Here is a 21,816-nt window from a genome sequence, read left to right as displayed (position 1 = left end):
CAGTGGCAGCATAGGAGGAGGGCAAAAGCAGGGTAACATGTGATGTTTGTTGGCGGGCTAGGCAGCCGGCCAATAGATCTTTGCTTACACATTCTGAACGGGCCAATAATAAACTTCGGCGAGCCAGCTGTATGATAATGACAGATTTCTTAGGCGGGCCAAAAAAAATGACTCTGCGGGTCAGAGTTTGACATGTCTGGTTTAGACAAAGAAATAAATTGTTAGAAAAATCTATATTGTGATCGTTTTAAGATCCCTTAAGCCCATCTCACACACAGGGTGAATCTTTGAAAGACTTTTTACACCAAGTGATCTGCGAATTTTTAGCGAACGACCAACAACCAGCTGTTGCAAAACTACACAAATCCCACCATGCCAGGCAGAGTTTTGTAACAACTAGGGGGCCTGAGTTTGAGACCTGTGATATAGGAGATACATGAGACTTGAGTCCATAGGGCCATGCAAAGAACACAGGTACTTTATACGCATCACTACAACCGTCATCTCTCTGCATGAATCCCATACATCTCCTGTCTGGTGTCTGTGTTCTGCAGATGGTGTCAGGAAGAGCAATATTTAAATTTCCCTGCTTCACCTAAATAGCCAGTTCGCAAAGGAAGCAATTCAGATAATTTAGATGATAGATATAAATGAGGTAATTGCTGTAACTAGAACTATATACTCTGAATGGCCACTTTATCAACCATGGTGTAAAGTGAAACTGGCTTAGTTGCCCCCATCAACCAATCAGATTCCACCTTTTATTTTCCAAAGAGTCTGTCAGGAATGAAAGGTGGAATCTGATTGGTTGCTAGGGGCAACTGAGCCAGTTTCACTTTACACCATGTTTGATAAATCTCCCCCCATGTATTTAGATTAGGCTTGTGAACCAAGAATGAAGCATAAAATCGATCAATCTTTTTTTGTGGATCAGTTTATTGGATGGGAAAATCTAATGATCTGAGCGACTGGTCATGGGCTAGGACGTTGAAACCTGCCAACCTTGGGGGTTTTCTCATGAAACAGTATCAAGAGTATATTAGAATAATAGTGGGAAAACATCCAGAGAAAGAGGGTCCTGTGGACCAAAGTCATTCAGTGACGTAAGGAGTTAGAGAAGGATCAAGGAACTTAGGGAAATACTATGCTGGTGTCAAACTAACATGTCTAACATCTGGTCAGATGGATCTAGAACTCTGTGGCACTATGGCGATAGGAGGGTTGGGGTTTGGCACGAGCGTCAGGAATCAATGATCTTGTTCGTTCAGGTGTGAATAGTTCAGGCTGGTGGAAGAGGTGTAATGGTGTATGGGTTGTAATAGTTGGGGGATGTTTTCTTGCTACACTAATACCTGTGGGTGGATGTGTGGAAAGTAGTGATGAGCAAATTTTTCAAACGTTCGGTTCAGCAGCTTTGCCAAACTTTGAAGCAAAGTTCGGGTTTTTTTGAACCGAAACCTTAAACGAACCAAACTAAAAAGCACGTTTTTGTTCCAATGTTGCCGTTGGAAACGAAAAACAGTAACACTGCAACAAAAAACATCCTGTGATAAGTAAATATACACAAAGTAAGCTGGAGGGGGAGAAAGCAATTGGCATACACAGGAATCGCCTCTATGAAAGCTAGCATACAGAAAACTCCCTTTATACAACTGCTTTATCCCCTAAATGTATATAATTTATATTATTTAGGGGATTAAGCAGTTGCATACAGTAAGTTTTCTGTATGATAGCTTTCATAGACACTATCCCCGATAAGTAGATATACACAAAAAAAAAAACTGGTGGGTAGGAAGCACTCGCCATACACGGGATTTGCCTCTATGAAAGCTAGCTTACAAAAACTACCTGTGTACAACTGCTTAATCTACTAAAATAATATACATTTAGCTAGCTTTGCATTGATGTGATCCCCAATAAGCAAATATACACATAAGAAGCTGGCGGGGGACGAAGCACTCAACATATGCAGTGATGCACTAGTGGAGGACGCTAGAGACCCATAAGAAAACACTGGGGGAGTGCGAATAGGTAAGAATAACCTTTTTTTTTTTTTAATTTGTATTGATTTGTGCAGCCGCCTTCTTTACAAACTTTGCAATAAATTTGGTATGGTAACAAATAAAACTTTTTGCAAAGTTTGTAACAAACTTCGGTTTGTGAAATTCCGTTCACTTATCTCATGGGTAGTAGAACTTATGTAAGCCTTGTATCTGGCTAAGTTCATCCCTCCATGCTGGCTTGTTCCCCTATGGCAGCAGGAGAGGCAGCAAGGGTCATAATGTTATGGATTGGTTATGGATTGCCTTCCCAGTTTTTACACCATTAATCCAATAAGCATCTTTGGAACAAGAACACATCAGAATCTCTATCCTAAAAACTGCGATCAGCGATCCTGTCCACATCGGCCAATATTACTTAAAATTTACCTAGTAAAATCTATTCCACAATAAATTACTGGAGATCTGAAGGCCAAAAGGGGTTTAATTTGCTACCAGATGGCCATATATTAAAATGGCCATTTAGTGTATATATACAGTATCTATAATATGTTGATTATGTGTCCCACCATTAGAAGTGATGATATATTATTATGACATGCCTTTACTTTCTGACTGGTGATAGCCTGACTTTTGGGATCCGCGATGATCTAGAGATTGAAGGGGCCTTCGGAGCTGTAGCTTACACTTTGATATTCCTCTCCACCTGCCTTGAAGAGAACTGCAATACCTCTCCACAACTCTGGGGGTGCTGCTGTGCAAGAAAAGAGCTAATAGGGCTTGGGTCTGTTCATTTTCAGGATTAGTTCAGGTCTCTGAATCCCTTATAATGTTATGGCATTATCCTAGCTGTGGGAATACTAATTTAACCGTTACAGCATTCAATAAAGGGGCTTTATTTTGGAATATGGATTACTGCTAAAATTACTTTCTTGCAAAATATGAAAGCTTAGAAGATTAATGGACAATACAATAAAATAAATCCCACTGTTCTATAATAAACCATCACGTCTATATAGTTATGCTCACTTTTGCAGTACCCGCTTGATAGTGTCTGCCATTTTCCTTCTAAACAGATCATCCGAATTCTGCCATTTGGGACATATCCGGGGCGGCAGGTGTAGGTCACCGGTTGGCCTTCAACCCAGTCACCCACCAAATAGGCATTTTCTTTTTCTGGTGGGTTTGAACATTTAGCTAGAAAAAAAAGTAGAATGGGTAGAATTAGAACTTGATATTGGTTATTTTGGTATCACATTTTGCACCATACAAGTTAACCCCTTTTTGTTTTCGCTTTTTAATTTTTTTCCTCCTCGCCTTCGAAAAGGCATACTTTTATTGTAATAATTTTTTGCCATAAAATATATTGTGAATTTGAAAAGAAATATATATTTTAAGCAAATTTTTGGGGTTATTTTTGTTCTTAAAGGGGAGCTCTGAAGACTGTTGTATAGAAAAGTCACTGTCCTCCTGAACTGTCGTCTGTGACTCTCGCTTCCTGATTGGTCCATGCTGTCATGTGACCACACAGACCTCTGACAGCAGCCCTGCCTCTCTATTCTAGCCTGTTGTACTACACTACTGCATTATGGGGATCTGCGTCTCCATCCTGTATCTACAAACTGCTGCTTTTTTATCAGGTTTATGCACTTACTATACATTATACACCACATGCTGACTATTGCTATACTGTACAGTAACTTATAAAATAACATATTCAGATGTTTCTGAATGTTTGTTACATCTGTTCTACCTGTTCTAAAAAAAAAACACATTTTTTTTGCGATGTGGAACCAATTTTCTCCATTTCAATGATTTCTAATGGGAAAGTTTGCTTTGGTTTAAGAGTGATTTGAATAACAAGCCCAGTCCCGGAACAATTTATGCTCGTAATCCAAGGCATCACTGTACTAGAAATGGGTTGAAAACTTATAGTTTGGACTTCTGCTTTTTTTTTTTTTTTTTTTTTTAAAAGCTCCTATTTCTAGGAATTCCAGTTCTACACTCCTTCACAGTGACTGTACTGTATACAGTATAATTATACTTATATAGGAAGGCATGCATAGATGAATCAATGTACACATTGAAAGAGCTCTGTAATTACAGAAGTCACAAGCTCTCCCTGTTTTCTAGCAGCCAATATGACTTACTGTCTCTGCCAAGATCTCCCGTGTTCTGGGAAACATGGCAATTTGGAAGAGTAGACAGTGCAATACATTGATATTGGCAAAGGTGAATTTAGGGCATGTCAAATGCTCTATGTGATTACTATGCACCTAATATTGGAAATGCTACCGTGCACAAGCCCTATTGGATTAGAATGGGGCTCGTTCACAATACCAATCTAGCGTAGTTGTATCCACGGATAGACGACCTTCTGGCACCAGAATGGATTTCAAGACGACTGAATAAGCGCACATCATGACAGGTAATGCTTTACAGGGTTATCATTGTGTGCACGTCAAATTTTTTATTTCCCGTTTCCCGTCGCTGGGTTTGATAAATCCATCATAGGGAAAGCTGCTGCACACCAGGCAAAAAAATTTACGCCTGGAGGCTTGAAGGTTGATATTTTAACAAATTTGCGCGCTGAGAGGACATGCAGAGACCCCTCCCCACCCCCTCTCCATCCACATGGCACACAAGACGCAAACTTGAAAAAAGCCCACCGCTTTTGTGCATGGGGGTCCTTGCACAAAATTTACACTTTTTGTAGTTTGCGCAAGGCAAAAACTTTGATAAATGTGCTCCTACATTCTTCTTGTTGTGTTTCTCGTTGTGTTTTTCTCAAGATTTATCAACCTGTGATAGTTATTCATTACCCAATCACAGCTCATTTTCCCATGGGCTCTTGAATATTTGAAAGCTGAGCTGTGATTGGCTGCTGTGGGTAACAAAGAACATTCTTAATAGTAGACTACTTTATAAATCTCCACCCTTAGGGTATGATCACACCGAGTAAATCAGGCGGAACTCTCCGCTGCGGAATCCCGCCTGTCTCAGTGTGCCATAGCCTGTCTATGGGAGAGAGCGCGTGTCTCTGCTGACGCCGTTCTCTGCTCAAAGAAATGACATGTCGCTTGTTCGAGCAGAGAGCAGGGTCAAAGGAGGCGCGCAAGCTCGCCTGATTTACTCAGTGTGAACATACCCGAACAGTCTAGAAAGGGGGAGATTTATCAAACAGTCTGACAGTAACATTGTCCTTTGTTGCCCTTAGCAACCAATCACAGCTAAGTTTTCAGATATTCATGAGCGCTGGTAAAATGCAAGCTGAGCTGTGATTGGTTGTTATCGGCAATAAAAGACATTCTTGATGGATAAATCTTCCCCGACGAGTACTGGAAGCGATAATATGTCTGCAGAGAGCCCAGATCTCACATCATTCGGACTGCTTGAGATCTGGTTTTAAAGTGACTGCACCACTAGGCCCAAGCTGAAGCACTGGAGGCGGCCGACCCACCCTTAGTGGGAGGAAACCCCCTCCCCCCTATGATAGGGTTCCATTGATTCTAATGGAGTCACATTATGGAGGGGCTGCGGTTTCCTCCCACTAAGGGTGGGTCGGCCGCCTCCAGTGCTTCAGCCTGGGCCTAGTGGTAAAGTCACTTTAAGCCCCTTTCACACAGGCTGATTATCAGCAAGGAAACGCTCCTTCGGGCAATAATTGGCCATGTAAAAGTTTCAGCAATCTGCCAAGGAGCGTAAAAATGCCCACTTCTTGGCTGGTCGCATCTTTTGTGCAGCAGCAAAGTTTCTCGCTATTAGCTGTACATATCTCTCTGTGTTAACAGGGCTGTGCGGCCCATAGCAATATATTTAAAGGGGAACAATCATAAAGTTAGATGAATCTAACCTGCCGATATGTCCCTATTGCACAGGAGACGCCGAGGAGGATGGCATGTCTCTTACCTTCCTAAACTACTGAAAAGATAATTGGCACAAAAAGTAAAAAATGATAGAAAAAAAATGCCAGAAATAATGCAAACGCATAAAAAAAAAATACCAGACATAAAGTATGTGTGAGGGCACCCACACCTTAATTATTTCTATAGGAAAACTAAAGTAAAAAAGCTTATTTTCTTTAAAAAAAAATCTTTTTCTACAAAAAGTAAATGAAAAAAAATAAAATAAATATATATTATATATATATATATATATATATATATCAAAAAGAGAAAAGTAAGACCAGCACTATATAACGTTGGAATCCCTGTAATCCCCCTGTCTGTAGCTAAAGCAGAGCAGAGTAAATCTTATAATAACTAACTCCTTATAAAGTTGCTGAATCAAGTTTTTTTTTCCCCATTTCATTCCACTTTTTTTTGTTTTTTTGTTTTGCAGCATATTATATTGTCAAATATCGAAAGTACAACTTGCCCTGCAAAAGACCTCTCAGACTCTCCCAGTGGATAAATAAGTTATGGCTCTTGGAAGGGGAGGAGGAAAACAATCACTATTGCCAAATTTCACTGCTAAACTGTTTCTGTTAAAATACGAGAACATGTGCAGCGTCTACTGAATATAAACATCCATAAAGTACAGGTCTCAGGGGGGAGAAAACTATAGCGACATAGTTATGGTGACCATAGAAAGAGTCCTTTATATATACATAGAGTAACTGTAGATGAACAGGATTTGTATTTCAGCACATTCTATGTTTGTTTGTTTTATTAAACAAATCTTCTAAATTTTTTTAGGCAATTTATATCTGACTGATTTATAAGCATTTTATCAGAGATATGCACTCACATTGCTGCGCAGGAGTCACGCTGACATATGACTGGGATGCAGTTTCCATGCTCCCTACTGAAAAAAAACAAAACAAAACAAAAAAAACGGAAACATCTTACTAACTTGAAAGATATAAGCAATGTACATACTACGAAGAATAAGATCCTGCTACAGTATATAACCTACGCAGATTGAATCACCAGGAATAGATCGGGTCAGTAATAATAAGAAATCTACTCAGGTTACAACTATGAAAACTCACATCAAAAGATTCTTAAAGACACAGTACACTCTTACCTTCTTCAGGTGGCGTAGAAGTATAACAACAGCACAAAGTAAGTGATACCATACCGGTGATGAGAGCCAGCCTAGACATCTTGGCAGGATTTTAGGTTCTTGTTTTCTGTCCAAATGAAATACAAAATATTGGCTAATTCTGTCCTTTAATATAGCTGTTATAAGTTCCTTTTTTTTTCTATTGATTGCGTAATCCCGGCTACGGCAAATTGGATACAATGTCTTCTGTTGTCTGCCGAGCGTTCCTGTTTTCTGGATCTGAATGCGTTGGGGATTTTCACTCTGTGGGATCTACATGTACTAGTAAACAGTAAGGCTTTGTATGTGTGGTTCTTGGGTAGGTCGATTTCCTGTCTTTTAGTTAACGCTGTATTTATGGAAAACTTTTCCAAGTTACTTTTACCCACAGTGAGCTAGACGGCATTGTCATGAAAGGGATCTGAAGAATGAGGGAATGGAAAATCCGCTCACTAAGCAGTTAAACCACTGAGGCTTATAGCAGGAATGGTTTCTCCTGCACAAAACTAAAAGGGTCAAAAGGTTAAACTAAAAATGTACATTTTAATTCGAAAATTATTATTATATTATGAACTGGTGGGTCACGTTTATTGACTATTAGTTTTCAGCTACTTACAGTTAGAGATGAGCGAACCTGGAGCATGCTCTAGACGATCCGAACCTGAACTTTCGGCATTTGATTAGCAGTGGCCGCTGAAGTTGGATAAAGCCCTAAGGCTATGTGGAAAACATGGATATAGTCATTGGCTGTATCCATGTTTTCCAGACAACCTTAGAGCTTTATCTAAGTTCAGCAGCCCCAGCTAATCAAATACAGAACGTTCGAGTTCGGATCGACTTGAACCCGAACCTGGTTCGCTCATCTCTACTTATAGGCTATAAAACAAATACTGTTTTGTTACTGCTTACTGCTATTTAGGTAGTGTACACTTGTTCACTTAAAGGCGTATTCCAAGAAAAACGTACTTGTCACCTATCCACAGGACTATATGTACAGTAATGGGGGATAAGGGAGACTATCAGGTACAGCAACAGGGGACAGGGATGGCTATTAGGTACAGCAACAATAAAGACTATTAGGTTGTCTAGTCAGGGGATGGAGTGAGCCCTGATCTGACCCAGAGCCTCTGTCCCTGCCTATTTACTGGACTTATGCTAGGCTACAAGTGACAACTGGGTGAAGGTTCCTACATTGCTAAGTGCTGGAGTTGTCGTGAGAGTAGTCAGCAGTCCACGTCAAACCAACCAGGAACATATAAGTCAAAAATCAGAACTAGAATAAAAGTCCAATACAAGCCAGAGGTAAAAACCAAGAGAGAACTGCAGTACAAAATCAGGTGGGAGGGTCTTCTTTAGTGGATGGTGGAGATAGCAAGACACAGACAAAAAGTTCCTGCTGTAGTTTGTAACAGGGCTAGAGCTCTCGTCAGGAACCACAGCTACAGATTTCTTATTAGAGACTTTCAAGCAGCCAAGATACACTGCTAAGCCCTAGGGGGGGGGGGGGGGGGGGGGGGGGGGGGGGGACTGTCACCTGGGTCAACCTTGCTTATGCTATCCTTCTTAACAGTCACTACAATCTGTAAAGTCAAAGGATTGATCCTCAGTGGGACAAAGGGCCTAGGCCAAAGTATCCCGCTGGTATCTGCTGGACTTCCTTCTTGAGAGGTTAACTTCGCCCAGTAGTTCAAGCCTGGGACTCGAGCTACTGAAATTTACACTGAGCTAGCTACCTCAGAGGTCACTGTCTTATTACAGAGGGTTATCTTGGTCTCTTTGAACAATTTATAGTGGGGTTGGGACAGATTCTAATCACAGTGTTACAGTGAATATATACAGAGCACCTCTCGGTGAGGCTGGGGTGAAAGGCGGGACCAACCCTATCCACACTGGGCAATTGTTCTTCAACCTACAAGAGGTATTTCTTAAGTCAGTAGTTTAGCAAAGTGCAATAAGCTGAGTCTCTACTGCAAGCTCTCCCACTAGGTGGGCCTGCATCCCTGATCCTGTGTCACTCTAATCCCACAAGATAGCTTAGCCGGATGTTAATTCCTGTGGATGTAAGACTTTTTTCTCACAACCCCAGCTGAGTAGCTTAGAGTCTGGATAGGGCCCTAAGCTGTAACTGGCAGGCCCATGTCACCACCACTGTATAAACAAGGTTACTGCAAGTTCTACGTCACCACCGTTCATCTTAACAAAGGGGTAATTCAAGTCACAGTCGTTACCATCGAGTATCTCAAGTACATTCTATATTTACAGACTATTTCGAACACTTATCTGTATTCCTCTGCCAAGACTGAACTTTCCTAAAGGTGTCTTTTTCTTATCTGAGAGGAAGCCAGCTGTGATCTCTACTAGTAAGCAAACTACAAGTGTTATACCCTGTTATGTTTGCACTTTTATATCAAAAGACTGTGTACTGTGTATTGTACTACAAAGCTTTTCAATAAAGCCTGTTTCAAGTTACTTGGACTCATTCTTAGTGCGCAACACCTTCCCTAGAACCAAGAGCAGCCGTGCCAAGGGTGACCAGGGGTGGGTACCTTACAACCTTGGCCACTGTGACAAAGGCTCCAGTGGTACTACAACCTCTCTCCCAGCTACATAAAATCTGCCCCCCCCCAGTCTCTGCATTCGGCCAATCGCTTCTCCCCTAGCTTGTTCTAGTGAATGGTCTTCACACACCCATTGACCCATCAATGTCTCTGCGACATGTAAACAGTTTTTTTTTTTAAAGTTACGGACACCAATGCTGTCACCAACGGGAGGTAAGGAGCGGGTATATCTGAAGTTTTCCCAGGGATTGTTGGGTGAATCTCAGCTGAACCAAAGGGCCCTATGTACCCCCTCCCCCCCGCAAAGATGAATACGGGAAGATTCACTCATCTTTAATCAATTAATCAAACCAAATATTAATATTAAGTCAAAAAGATTTAATCTCACAGGGGTTGAATGCACTTAAAATTTTATTTAGAAGAAAGTCCAGCAATAAAATATATTTTAGAGAGTCCCAAGGACAAAAACATCAAGAAGGCATGCACATGGAGGTTTTACTTTCAGGGACAGACAGAAAATCTTGGTCTTTACCCAATGTATTGACCACTTAAAGGGTATTTCCATCTTGAGTAAGTATGCTCTATCCTCAATATTCAGATGACAATATAGACATTTAAAGGGGAGTTTCCAATCACTGGGGTAAGAGTCACATGGGACATCAAGCTCTCATTCAGGTTTACTCTATAATAAAAACATGGAAAGAATAGAAAATATTACCTGCAGTATCTTACAAATACATCGTGCTGGAAACAAACCAATAAATTATATATTTCTATTAGAGATGAGCGAACCTCAAGGATGCTCGAGTCGATCCGAACCCGATTGTTCGGCATTTGATTAGCTGGGGCTGCTGAACTTGGATAAAGCTCTAAGGTTGTCTGGAAAACATGGATACAATCAATGACTTTATCCATGTTTTCCACATAGCCTTAGAGCTTTATCCAACTTCAGCAGCGCCAGCTAATCAAATGCCGAAAGTTCGGGTTCGGATCAACTCTAATATCTATCTATCTATCAATCTATCTCCTATCTATCTATCTATCTATGTATCTATCTATCTATCTCCTATCTATCTATCTATCTATCTATCTATCTATCTATCTATCTATCTCCTATCTATCTATCTATCTATCTATTATCTATCTATCTATCTATCTATCTATCTCCTATCTATCTATCTATCTATCTATCTATCTATCTATCTATCTATCTATCTATCCTTATTACTCTTATAACTGAATGTAATAGTACTAAAATAAATTAATGTGAAAAGTATAAAATGTTCTGTCTTAGTCCTCCACGGACTCTATTCTTCCCATGTCCATAGGTGGCACATCTCTCAATAAATCCAGGGCACCAGTGAGGGCACTGGTGAGATCCAAGCTGGTATATTCATTACCCCTTCAATTTGTTACAGTTTATTCCTGGACGAAAACATAAATTGTAGTAAATTAAAGGAGTACTTCGGTAAAACAAAATTGTTTTCAAATCAACTGGTCTCAGAAAGTTATACAGATTTGTAAATTATTTTTAGTCACAAAAACTAAAGAATTCCAGTACTTATCAGCTGCTATATGTCCTGCAGAAAGTAGTGTATTCTGTCCAGTCTGACACAGTGCTCTCTGCTGCCACCTCTGTCCATGTCAGGAACTGTCCAAAGTAGAAGCAAATTCCCATAGAAAACATTTCCTGTTCTGGACAGTTCCTCACATGGACAGAGGTGGCAGCAGAGAGCACTGTGTCTCACTGGAAAGAATACATCACTTCCTGCAGGACATACAGCAGCTGATAAGTATGGGAAGACTAATGTTTTTTGAATAGAAGTAATTTACAAATCTGTATTATTTACTGAAACCAGTCGATTTGAAAACTATTTTTTGAGTACCCCTTTAAGCACACAGGGAGGCCACACACGCCTTTGTGCAATTTTGTGCTCCGTCGCTGGAAAGGGCCAAGTAAGTCAGAACAGTGCTTACTCAGCTCTTTCCGGCGGCTCCATAGGAATGAATAGAGCAATGGGTCACATGTTCAAAACAAAGAAGCCAGGGGCCAGATACAGAGATCAGCAGGGGGTACAGAGGCCAGACCCCAGCCAGGGGCCCGTTACAGAGATCAGCAAGGGTTACAGAGGTCGGACCCCAGCCAGGGGCCCGTTACAGAGATCAGCAAGGGTTACAGAGGTCGGACCCCAGCCAGGGGCCCGATACAGAGATCAGCAGGGGGTACTGAGGTCGGACCCCAGCCAGAGGCCCGATACAGAGATCAGCAGGGGGTACTGAGGTCGGACCCCAGCCAGGGGCCCGATACAGAGATCAGCAGGGGGTACTGAGGTCGGACCCCCCCATGATCTCTTACTTGAGTTGTCCCCTATCCTAACCATTGAGTGGACTTCCACCCATAGGGTGAATGTACTGACACAGTGGGTTAGATCCTGGGGTGTGATCCCGAAGTGCCCAGCATCGACCAGGGGGAAGCTTTGAGGCGTCTATCGGAGCCCCTGCTGTGTATAAATGTATAGGATGAGAACATGATCTCCCAGTAGCATGTAAGATTTTGACCCTTACTTCTTTTGGAGCATTTGGGATAATCCATGTCTCCATGCTTACAGACAATCCTCATGTTCGTGTCCTCAGGAGCTTCATATCCAGGTGCGCACATAAATTCTATGACGTCCCCATGTTCACTGTACAAAAAGTTGTCATCTGTCCACCGTGACTGTATGTTATGTTCCTTCATGATGTTAGGGGTGGTATAACACGGCTCTGAAAGAAAAAAAAAAACATATTCACCTTTATAATTTCCATTTCTTTTCACACTTTTAAAACAAGTGTAACATGTTCAGGACTGGGCCAAAAGGGGAACTTCAACTGAATAAAAAGTTATAAATCAACTGCTGTCAAAAAGTTATACAGATTTGTAAATTACTTCTATTTAAAAATCTCCAGTCTTCCACGACTTATCAGCTGCTGTATGTCCTGCAGGAAGTGGTGGATTCTTCCCAGTCTGACACAGTGCTCTCTGCTGCCACCTCTGTCCATGTCAGGAACTGTCCAGAGCAGGAAAGGTTTTCTATGGGGATTTGCTTCTACTCAACAGTTCCTGACATGGACAGAGGTGGCAGCAGAGAGCACTGTGTCCTTGCTTCCATAACAAGGACATTGAAAGCCTCAGTAAAGCCTCCAGGTTTCAATGTCTACTATTGGGACTCTGTGATCACTTTGCAGAGCCCCAAAGGTGAACAGAGGGAGATTTCTACATCAGTTACCCTGCTAGATGCTTCTGCTATGGTTGACGTGACAGCAACTGTTGGAATCGCAGTGCGTCTCTGGTCCAGACAGTTGCAGCGGGTGCCTAGCAATGATTGATAGCAGGAACCCACCACAGACGGCATGGACGCATCTTCCATGCTTGTTTTATCCATTAACGTATTTGTGCATCCAGGAGCGGGAACTCACCACAAACATGGACGTACAGTTATGTCCTTGGTCCTGAATGGGTTAAAATGTTTCATGAGAGATGCGCAGCTCCTTTATCACTTTTTTTTCTTTACTCCACTCCTTCCTGACACAGCTGTCTTTTTAATGCTGCGTTTACACGGATCGTCCGATGAACGATTTTGAAGTAACGATTTTTAAAAAATTACGATCAGCATTTAGACGGAACGATATATCGTACGAAAAAATCGTTTTGCGAGCGCTTAAGCCTATCTCGCACATTGGTTAAATCGGTGAACGACTGTTTACACGGAACGATCTGCGAATTTTTTGCGGACGACGAACGATGATTTAAGAACATGTTGTAAGATCAAAATGAACGATTTCTGGCTCGTGGTTTGAACGTTCGCTGCGTTTACACGTACGATTATCGTTCAAATTCGATTGTTATCGTGCACATTTGAACGATAGTCGTTCCGTCTAAATGCAGCATTAAAGCAGCTCATTAGCATAACCCCACCCCTTTCTAGATATTTCATCTCTAACACTAAGGGCGTCCCCACTATGGCCAGACAGCAGTATCAGAGGGTTAGCCATGGGGTAGCTACAAAGTCTGTCACAGTGACCACCATTACCATCAGCCACTTAGGTGCAGCCCCCTTACAGCCGCTACAGCGAAGTAGAGAGAGTCAAGGTATGCGTCAGTGGGTAGACCCCCTTCCCCCCGACTTGGGACAAAGGCAAGACCAGCCCCTATTATCTTGCAGGGATAGGGTCACTCCATCACCATCAATGGTTTAATTCAATACTCTCATGACAGGGCCGTGGCGCAGTATAACTTATACTTACTAATTCACCAATGACTCTTCTTCCTCTTCTCACCTCTCTGGCCCGCTACACCTATGCTGCCCCTAGTCTTCTTCATTACAGTGTCGATAGTTATATTAGATCACATTAAAATTAGTTTTTTGCAATGAATGTGGTTGCAGTGTCCCATTGTGTGATGTCCGCTGTCTATTGTGAAAATCAATTTTGAGTACTGTTCTTGATATTATCTCTTTAAATACAAGATGCAAGCTGGAGGGGGATGAGGATTTATTTCTAACCCTTGTTGGTGAAAAGCATACTAAATTAAAAAAAGTTTTTATCTTCTCTGCTCCTGTCTTTTCTCCTCTGTTCTCCCACCTGTGTTACACCTCTGCTCCTGTCAGTGCTGCTGCACAGACCCCTCATATACTGCTAAGCATTGGAGCTAGATCATAGCAAGCAACCTCAACATGGTAAGTAGGGGGTTCTTTGTCAATCTGATTTATTGGCCCCGTTGCACCTGCCATGTCTGCAATCCCTGGCGGAACAATGTTACAGCTGCTGACTGGCTCAGCGGGTTGACTACATAACATCTCTGAACCCAAAAGTGGCCACATAATGGGGACCAGAGCATCATCATACTGGTGGCCACACAGAAGCCACACCCACATAAATCCAGGGTACACCCTCACTTAACTCTACACCAGCTCGGAGCTGGTGTAGATTGTAGCTACAGTTTGCACTTACTTTCACGCGAGTGAACAAAAAGTTTGCAACTTTTTAACAAAACAAGGCAGGTGCATGGATGATAAACCCCCCTCCTAAATCATAACACTGGCAAGGTGGACGTAGAAAAGTACTTGGGGTATAGGCAATGGCAAAATGAGCTCATAGTAACCGGTGCCAGGCAGCTGCTACCAAGACTAATAAAAATCATAAGACGTGGAACAATGATAAAAACATGGAGGAGATTTATCAAACTGGTGTAAAGTAGAACTGGCTCAGTCGCCCCTAGCAACCAATCAGATTCTACCTTTCATTTTTAAGGAATCTATGAGGAATGAAAGGTGGAATCTGATTGGTTGCTAGGGGCAACTGAGCCAGTTCTACTTTACACCAGTTTGATAATTCTTTTTGGTAAGATCTAAGGTTTGACACTCACTTATTTGAAAACATTTAGGGCCACATGTATCATCCGGCGACTGGCTGATTTTCGGCGGAAAGTGCCGATTTGCGTCTTTTTTTAAGCAAAAATGGCGGATTTGCGAATAAAATATTCGCAAATCGGCCCTTTTCGCCGAGTACGCCAGGGGGCGGAAAGGGGGCGGAAAAGGGGCGGAGAGTGGGCGGAACGGAGGGCGCGGACTCAGAGTCCGCGCGATTTATCATCCGTTCCGCCAAAATGTACGCCGAAAACCTACTCCAGTCCTCAGCTGGCGTAGGTTTTCGGCGGTGCGCAACGTCGCGCACGGGATTTATGTAGAGGCAGTCCGCCTCTACATAAATCTCCGTAGCGCCGGAGCTGCGGGGGCATTTTTACGTCCGGCGTAAAAAACGCCGGACTTAATAAATGCCTCCCTTAGGATACTCCAGTTTTCCATTGTCAAAAAAAAATCCTCATCGGAGTGTCCGGAGGAGCTTCAGATCCAGCTTGACAAGTAAATTCTATGATGTCGCCGTGTTGACTGGTAAATTGTGCAGCGATTATCCACTTTAGCCCTATGTTATTTTCATCCATGTCCTTTTTCTTGATATTACACGGTCCTGAAAAACAGAAAACAAACATAGCGTATTCCCAGCGGATTTCAAAGCACTTTCAGTTTGAATAAGATTACATCCCGCTGCGAGTATGTAAGCAATGTCCCCCTTAATTTCACATGTCAATTCTTTGATTGGACAGCCACGGAGAGTGGGGGCACGCGAGCCCTCCCATATAGAAACAGTGTCACACAGAAACAGATGGGATTCCGCGGTGTGTGAACTGGCCCTTAAGGAATTATTTTTTGTATCTGACTCTAATCAGTAAAAGAAAATGTAGGTGAGATTTTATTAGTTCTTCCTAAAATATATTGTTTCGCTGGTAATTTATAAGTTGCTGCACAATTTATTTATAAATTCAACCCTGCTACAATACATCGATATGAAGCATCTAACCTTCATTCCTTTGTACTGGATATTAGCAGTTTATTTAATATGCTAATGAGGCATTTTGGTGCACTGGGGGCTGGGTTACCGCCCTCAGTGCACCGATCCACCCCGGCCACCCCACCCCTCTGATGAAATAATAACAAAGCAGTGCAAAGCACCCCCCCCCCCAATATTCATTGGGAGGGGCGGGGTGGATCATTGCGCTGAAGGCAGTAAACCCACCCCCAGTGCATTAAAACTCCTCATTAGCATATTAATTATAAAGATAATATCCTGAAAACAGTGCCGGGATGAAGGTAAGAAACGTACCTCCATCCTCAGCGCCCCTTGCTCTATCGGGACATATTAGCAGGTTAGATGCTTCTCTTTACATATTTTGATTAAATTAAAATTGCCAAAAAAAGTAAGGAATCTTAGTACTCAGCACAACGTTACAGTATAGGGAGAACATCCCTCTGTGCGGGTACTAATCTTATCCTCATGGTGGTTTGATGTAAGTTCCTTTATATTGCTTGTATACACATAGTAATGAAGTATGATGGAGACACCTTGACAAGTTGGCGCCTCCTCCCAGACGTCTTCCACACACTTCACTATCTTGTTTCCTTTAAGAACATAATTCTTTAAACAGCCATATTCCACAGTGTCTCCAGATGTATAGATATATTGTCTAGGCCCCACAAGGTCTCCATATAATATAGCTGGCGGCGGGCCGCACTCCTTCACTTCTGAAAAGAGAAGTAAATGTGATAACTGAATATAATAATTCCATAACAAATCTTTTCCGTTTCGGCTTTAGTGTCAAGACAAGAGAACGTTACGTCACCATCTGCTGTGTTCTACTGACTGGTTTTCCCAAAAGTTAATGACATATTGCCACAACCTTTCCTGATCTCCTGTATTGTGTCGGTGTAGCTGTGCACGGATTTTCCCACAATCCCTCCTACTTACATGTGCAATAGAAACTAAAGGGCCTTTTATGCGGGACGATTATCGGCAAGAAGCATTGCAGCTGAGGAGCATGAAAACACCCGTTCCTTGGCTGATCACATCTTTGTGTGAACAGGAGATGTGCGGCCAATAGCAAAGGAAAAAGCCCTGCAGTTTCCTCTCCCATTCACTTTACTAGAAGACGCCAAAGAGGAAGAAGACCAGGCCCACATCCAGCTCTCACGGCATGGACACAAGATGGCGCCAGGGAGAAGAGAATGTGGTTGACAGTTATTTGGTATGAATACTTTATTTCACTTCCAAAGGGAGGGTCGCGGGTGGAAGAGGGGGAAAACAGGGCCATGTAGCTTCATAACACACATTACAAAGTTATATAGCTTTGTAATGTCTTTTAAATTAGCTGAAAATGCAAATTGCCGGAGTTGTCCTTTAAGGTTATGTTCACACAATGTACTAAAAGAACGGTCATTGTTCAATACATTGTGTGAAAACAAAGGCCTTTGTTCCATTGACTTTAATGCACGTCACTGCAGTATGACATGCAGTCCGTTGTCTTAATGGAAAACAACGGCCATTCTTTTTTTTAAAAAAATAGTTTGTTGTGTGAACATAGCCTAAATCAAATTCACACCAGATGGTTTTGTGGAGTCTTTTAGAGGAAATCCTAAAAAAAAAAAAGGAGAAAAGGAGAAAAGTCATACATAGTGACGTCCTGTACTCTTTGGTTAAATAAATAATCAAAACTGCATTATAAGCCTAGTCTATACATGACCCTATGATAAGGTAAATGATATCTCACCATACTGTGGAGCTGCACAACAGCACATTGCAGATATCAGCAGGAGGAAGAATCCTGATGGAGACATTCTGATATATCCAGAGCAGAGACTTCTCCAGCTTGTTGCTTCTCTCTATCAAATGCTACAATAAAAAACAGAACGTATTTATACGTTTTCTTGGAATGTAAATATCCTTGTTATTTTACTGGAATTGTTCAACCCATTGCTCACCAAAGCAGAAAAGTAAATAAACTACCTATCGCTTGCATTGAGATAATGGGATCAGTCTGAATGTTGATTACATACATTAAAGGAGTACTCCGGAGATTGAAATTTTATTTTCATTTTTTTTGCTAACACATTTGGGGAGATTTATCAGACATGGTGTAAAGTGAAACTGGCCCAGTTGCCCCTAGCAACCAATCAGATTCCATCTTTCATTTTTCAAAGAATCTGTGAGGAATGAAAGGAGGAATCTGATTGGTTGCCGGGGGCGACTGAGACAGTTTTACTTTACACCATGTTTGATAAATCTCCCCCATTGTTTTAATAAAGTTATATTATTGTGTAATCTAACTTTATGAAAAGAAATGTATAGTTTTTATTTTACATATCCGCTTCCATTAACTGGCAGCAGTAAGTAAGTAAGTAAATGTTTTTGTTAGGGAATGCAGAAGGGAAAGCTGCCCGTCACGATCGCTGTGTGCGACAGCCTCTCTACAGAGAGCAGTGATTGCTATAACGGCTCGCTCAGCCAGAACCTCTAGTACTGATAGCAATAACCACTCGCTATGTAGAGAGGCTGCTGAACAAAGCGATCATGTCAGGCAGCTTCCCCCTGTGTACGGTATACAAGAATATAAATTACACTGGGTGGGGGGACCCACGCGGTTCAGGGGGAGAGCCTGGACTAGTGATTTGGCCGGTGACCTAGTCATGGCTCTCTGCCAGTCAGTGCACTCTGATTGACAAGGAAAAAGGCCTCTAATGGGTGTCTGACAGGCAGAGAGCTGTCTCTGTGACTATGGATTCTATACAATTTTCGTTTCTACATTTGCTTTACGATCAGAGTGCTGTATTTTTTAAGTTCTGAAAACACCTCGGGTCCGTCTGGACAGCTGTTAGATCACAAAGTGCTGCCATTTGCCTGTATTGAAAGGACAGAAAACTTAATCAAAGTGGATCACGAAGACAAATGCCCTGGGAGGACTCGGACTAAATGACAGAAACTAACTGAATGTTTTCTTTTTAAGGTTTTTATGCCCTCAGGTACCAGTAAAGTATGGAGAGGACGGCACTTCCGTGGGTCGGTGGTGCTCGAGGTGGTAGACAAATAGTAGAGAAGACCCAGCACTCACCAAATAAGTTCTGCCATTTTATTGTAATGCAGGTGACAGAACTTATTTGGTGAGTGCCGGGTCTTCTCTACTATTCGTCTGTGTACCAGTAAGGCTGGGTTTACGCTACATTCTGTACATCTGTTTTTTAAAAAAACAGAGGCAAAACCGGATACATTTGTGTGCACTACCACTAAGCTGATGCTTGGATAAAAACGTGTCCTATATGTACCTGATGTCACCTGCACTATAATGAAATAGCAGAACTTATTTGGTGAGTGCCGGGTCTTCTCTACTATTCATCTTGGTACCAGTAAGGCTGGGTTCACACTATGGAGGGAAAAATGGATGCAATTGTGTGCAACCATTTTGATCTGTTTTCCATTGACTTCCATTATATAAAAAAAGGGATCAAAAGGCATCTGTACTTTTTTAAACGTACACAAAAATGTGGTCGACCAAATTTTTTTGTGTATGCTAAAAAAATGGATGCGTTTGATCCATTTTCTTTTATAATGGAAGTCAATGGAAAAATAAATGTACACAAATGAATCCGTTTCTCCATCCGTTTTTTGTAAAAATGGATAAAAAAAACGTAGTGTGAACCCAGCCTAAGAATTAATATTTATGTCCATTCAGTCTCTGTATACAGCTGTTAATTATTATTTTCCATGACTATTTAGCTGTGTTCTACTGTAAATTGATATTTTCCCACTGCAATCAAGCTGCCATTGTTATTGTCCCATGCCTATTTATGCTCTGTGCTACAATATACTGTAATAAGAGCTCAAAGCAGTCAGATAGCAATCTGCATACACCTATTATGGTTATACTTATCCCCGATGATCCCCTGGTATATTACATTAAAGGGGGAAACACGTCGGGATTGCACTTTATGTGTAGCACCTTAAAGAAACAGATTTTTGCACCTGAAGGCTATGTTCACACAATGTAAAAATAAGTGCAAACAATGGACGTTGTTATTGAAGATCAACATTAATAACAGCCGTATTATGGGATAGGAAGAGTAACAAAGTGGGGAGGGATATTATTGGACAGGCAGAGATTATAAGGGGGAGGATTATAAGGGCCCTATCACAGTTATGTTTTAATTTTTTTTTAAATATGTCTAAAATTGAGCCCATACATATATCTGGGGTTGCTGTGAATTCAAATAATGGTCTTTGTATACTGGGATTTGTTTGGTAACAGGATGGTGATATTCATTCTTCATATTCTTGTATTATTTGTTAACTGTGAGACTATTATTTGGAAATATAAAGAACTACTATACTAAATGATCTAATAATTACATTGTCTTTGACATATTTAGTTCCTTTTTTTGTATTTTTTTGTGAAGATTGCCAATATGAACAAGTGCACTATGGTGCAGACACATCCTCTTATATATATAGATAAAAGATGTGGATGTGTTTTATTGTCTGAAACTTATACCAATCTCTACTTATACCAAGGTATCACTACCCCTGGGAAAGCTGGATAACCACCAACATACTGAGTACAAAATGTTGGGAAAGCTAGGTGTTCCACATCATATTGAGTACAAGATGCTGGGAAAGCTGAGTGACCCCATCATATTGAGTGAAGGATGCTGGAAAGCTGGGTGACCTCATCATACTGAATACAGGATGCTGGGAAAGCTGGGTGACACCCATCATACTGAGTAAAGGATGCTGGAAAGCTGGGTGACCCCCATCATACTCACTAAAAGATGCTGGAAAAGCTGGGTAACCACCATCATATTGAGTACCAGATGCTGGAAAAGCTGGATGATCCCCACCATACTGACTACAAGATGCTAGAAAAGCTGGGTGACCACCATCACATTGAGTACAAGATGCTGGGAAAGCTAGTTGACCCCCATCATACTGAATACAAGATGCTGGGAAAGCTGGGTGTCCCCCATCATATTGAGTAAAGGATGCTGAAAAGCTGAGTGACCTCATCATACCGAATCCAGGGTGCTGGGAAAGCTGGGTGACCTCCACCATACTGAATACAGAATACTGGGAAAGCTGGGTGACACCCATTATATTGAGTAAAGGATGCTGGAAAGCTGGGTGACCGCCATGATACTGACTAAAAGATGCTGGGAAAGCTAGGTGACCCCCTTCATATTGAGTACAAGTTGCTGGGAAAGCTTGGTGTTCCACATCATATTGAGTACAAGATACTGGGAAAGCTAGCTGACCCCCTTCATATTGAGTACAAGATGCTGGGAAAGCTGGGTGACCCCCATCATATTGAGTACAAGATGGTGGGAAAGCTGGGTGTTCCCCATCATATTGAGTACAAGGTGGTGGGAAAGCTGGGTAATAGGTAATATCTGACAGATAAAAACACATGTACTGAATAAGAAGATATATACTAGTGCTCAGGGCCGTTTTAATACATTGGTGGGCCCAGTGCACAGCCCTCAAGAGTGGGCCCCCCCCTTCCCTTTTGGCACATTGTATAATGTACTGAATTTGCCCCCACACTGTATCAGGAGCCCCAATACATACAGTAGTTACCTTATAACACTATTTCCACCATACAGTGATTACATATTACATAAAAACTGCACTGAACAAAACAGAAAGATATCACCAATGATACCATTACATAATACCGCCACATCATGACCCCTAACACTACAACCCTATAACAGAGTGCAGTTACATCCAGTGACTCACCGGGGGCGTCTTCTCCGCTCAGAGTCTGTCACCTTTTCTTTTTCTCTCCATCCAGCCTG

General features: G+C 41.7%; 1 protein-coding gene and 1 long non-coding RNA gene across 2 annotated transcripts in view; both read right to left on the bottom strand.

Annotated features, from left to right (window-relative positions):
* Window positions 1-7,281, bottom strand: part of LOC138788995 (complement factor H-related protein 1-like) — a 30,484-nt gene extending 23,203 nt beyond the window's left edge. Inside the window, exons 1-3 of the mRNA XM_069967473.1 lie at window positions 7,029-7,281; window positions 6,750-6,806; window positions 3,030-3,197 (exon numbers count right to left, since the gene is read on the bottom strand). Of these exons, the coding sequence (XP_069823574.1) occupies window positions 3,030-3,197; window positions 6,750-6,806; window positions 7,029-7,107 (304 nt within the window). The 5' untranslated portion in view covers window positions 7,108-7,281. The remainder of the gene's footprint in view (window positions 1-3,029; window positions 3,198-6,749; window positions 6,807-7,028) is intronic.
* Window positions 7,282-10,036: 2,755 nt separating this feature from the next.
* On the bottom strand, window positions 10,037-15,027 carry LOC138788997 (uncharacterized). Its single transcript, XR_011362678.1, has 3 exons — window positions 15,009-15,027; window positions 12,170-12,367; window positions 10,037-10,286 (listed from the first exon to the last, which is right to left on the bottom strand). It is a non-coding gene; the product is annotated as an uncharacterized lncRNA (long non-coding RNA).
* Between the last annotated feature and the right edge of the window lie 6,789 nt (window positions 15,028-21,816).

This window comes from Dendropsophus ebraccatus, chromosome 4 (assembly GCF_027789765.1).
Source record: "Dendropsophus ebraccatus isolate aDenEbr1 chromosome 4, aDenEbr1.pat, whole genome shotgun sequence".
Taxonomy (NCBI): domain Eukaryota; kingdom Metazoa; phylum Chordata; class Amphibia; order Anura; family Hylidae; genus Dendropsophus; species Dendropsophus ebraccatus.
The sequence above is the reverse complement of the archived record's forward strand: the minus strand, read 5'-3'. Positions and strand labels throughout refer to the sequence as shown.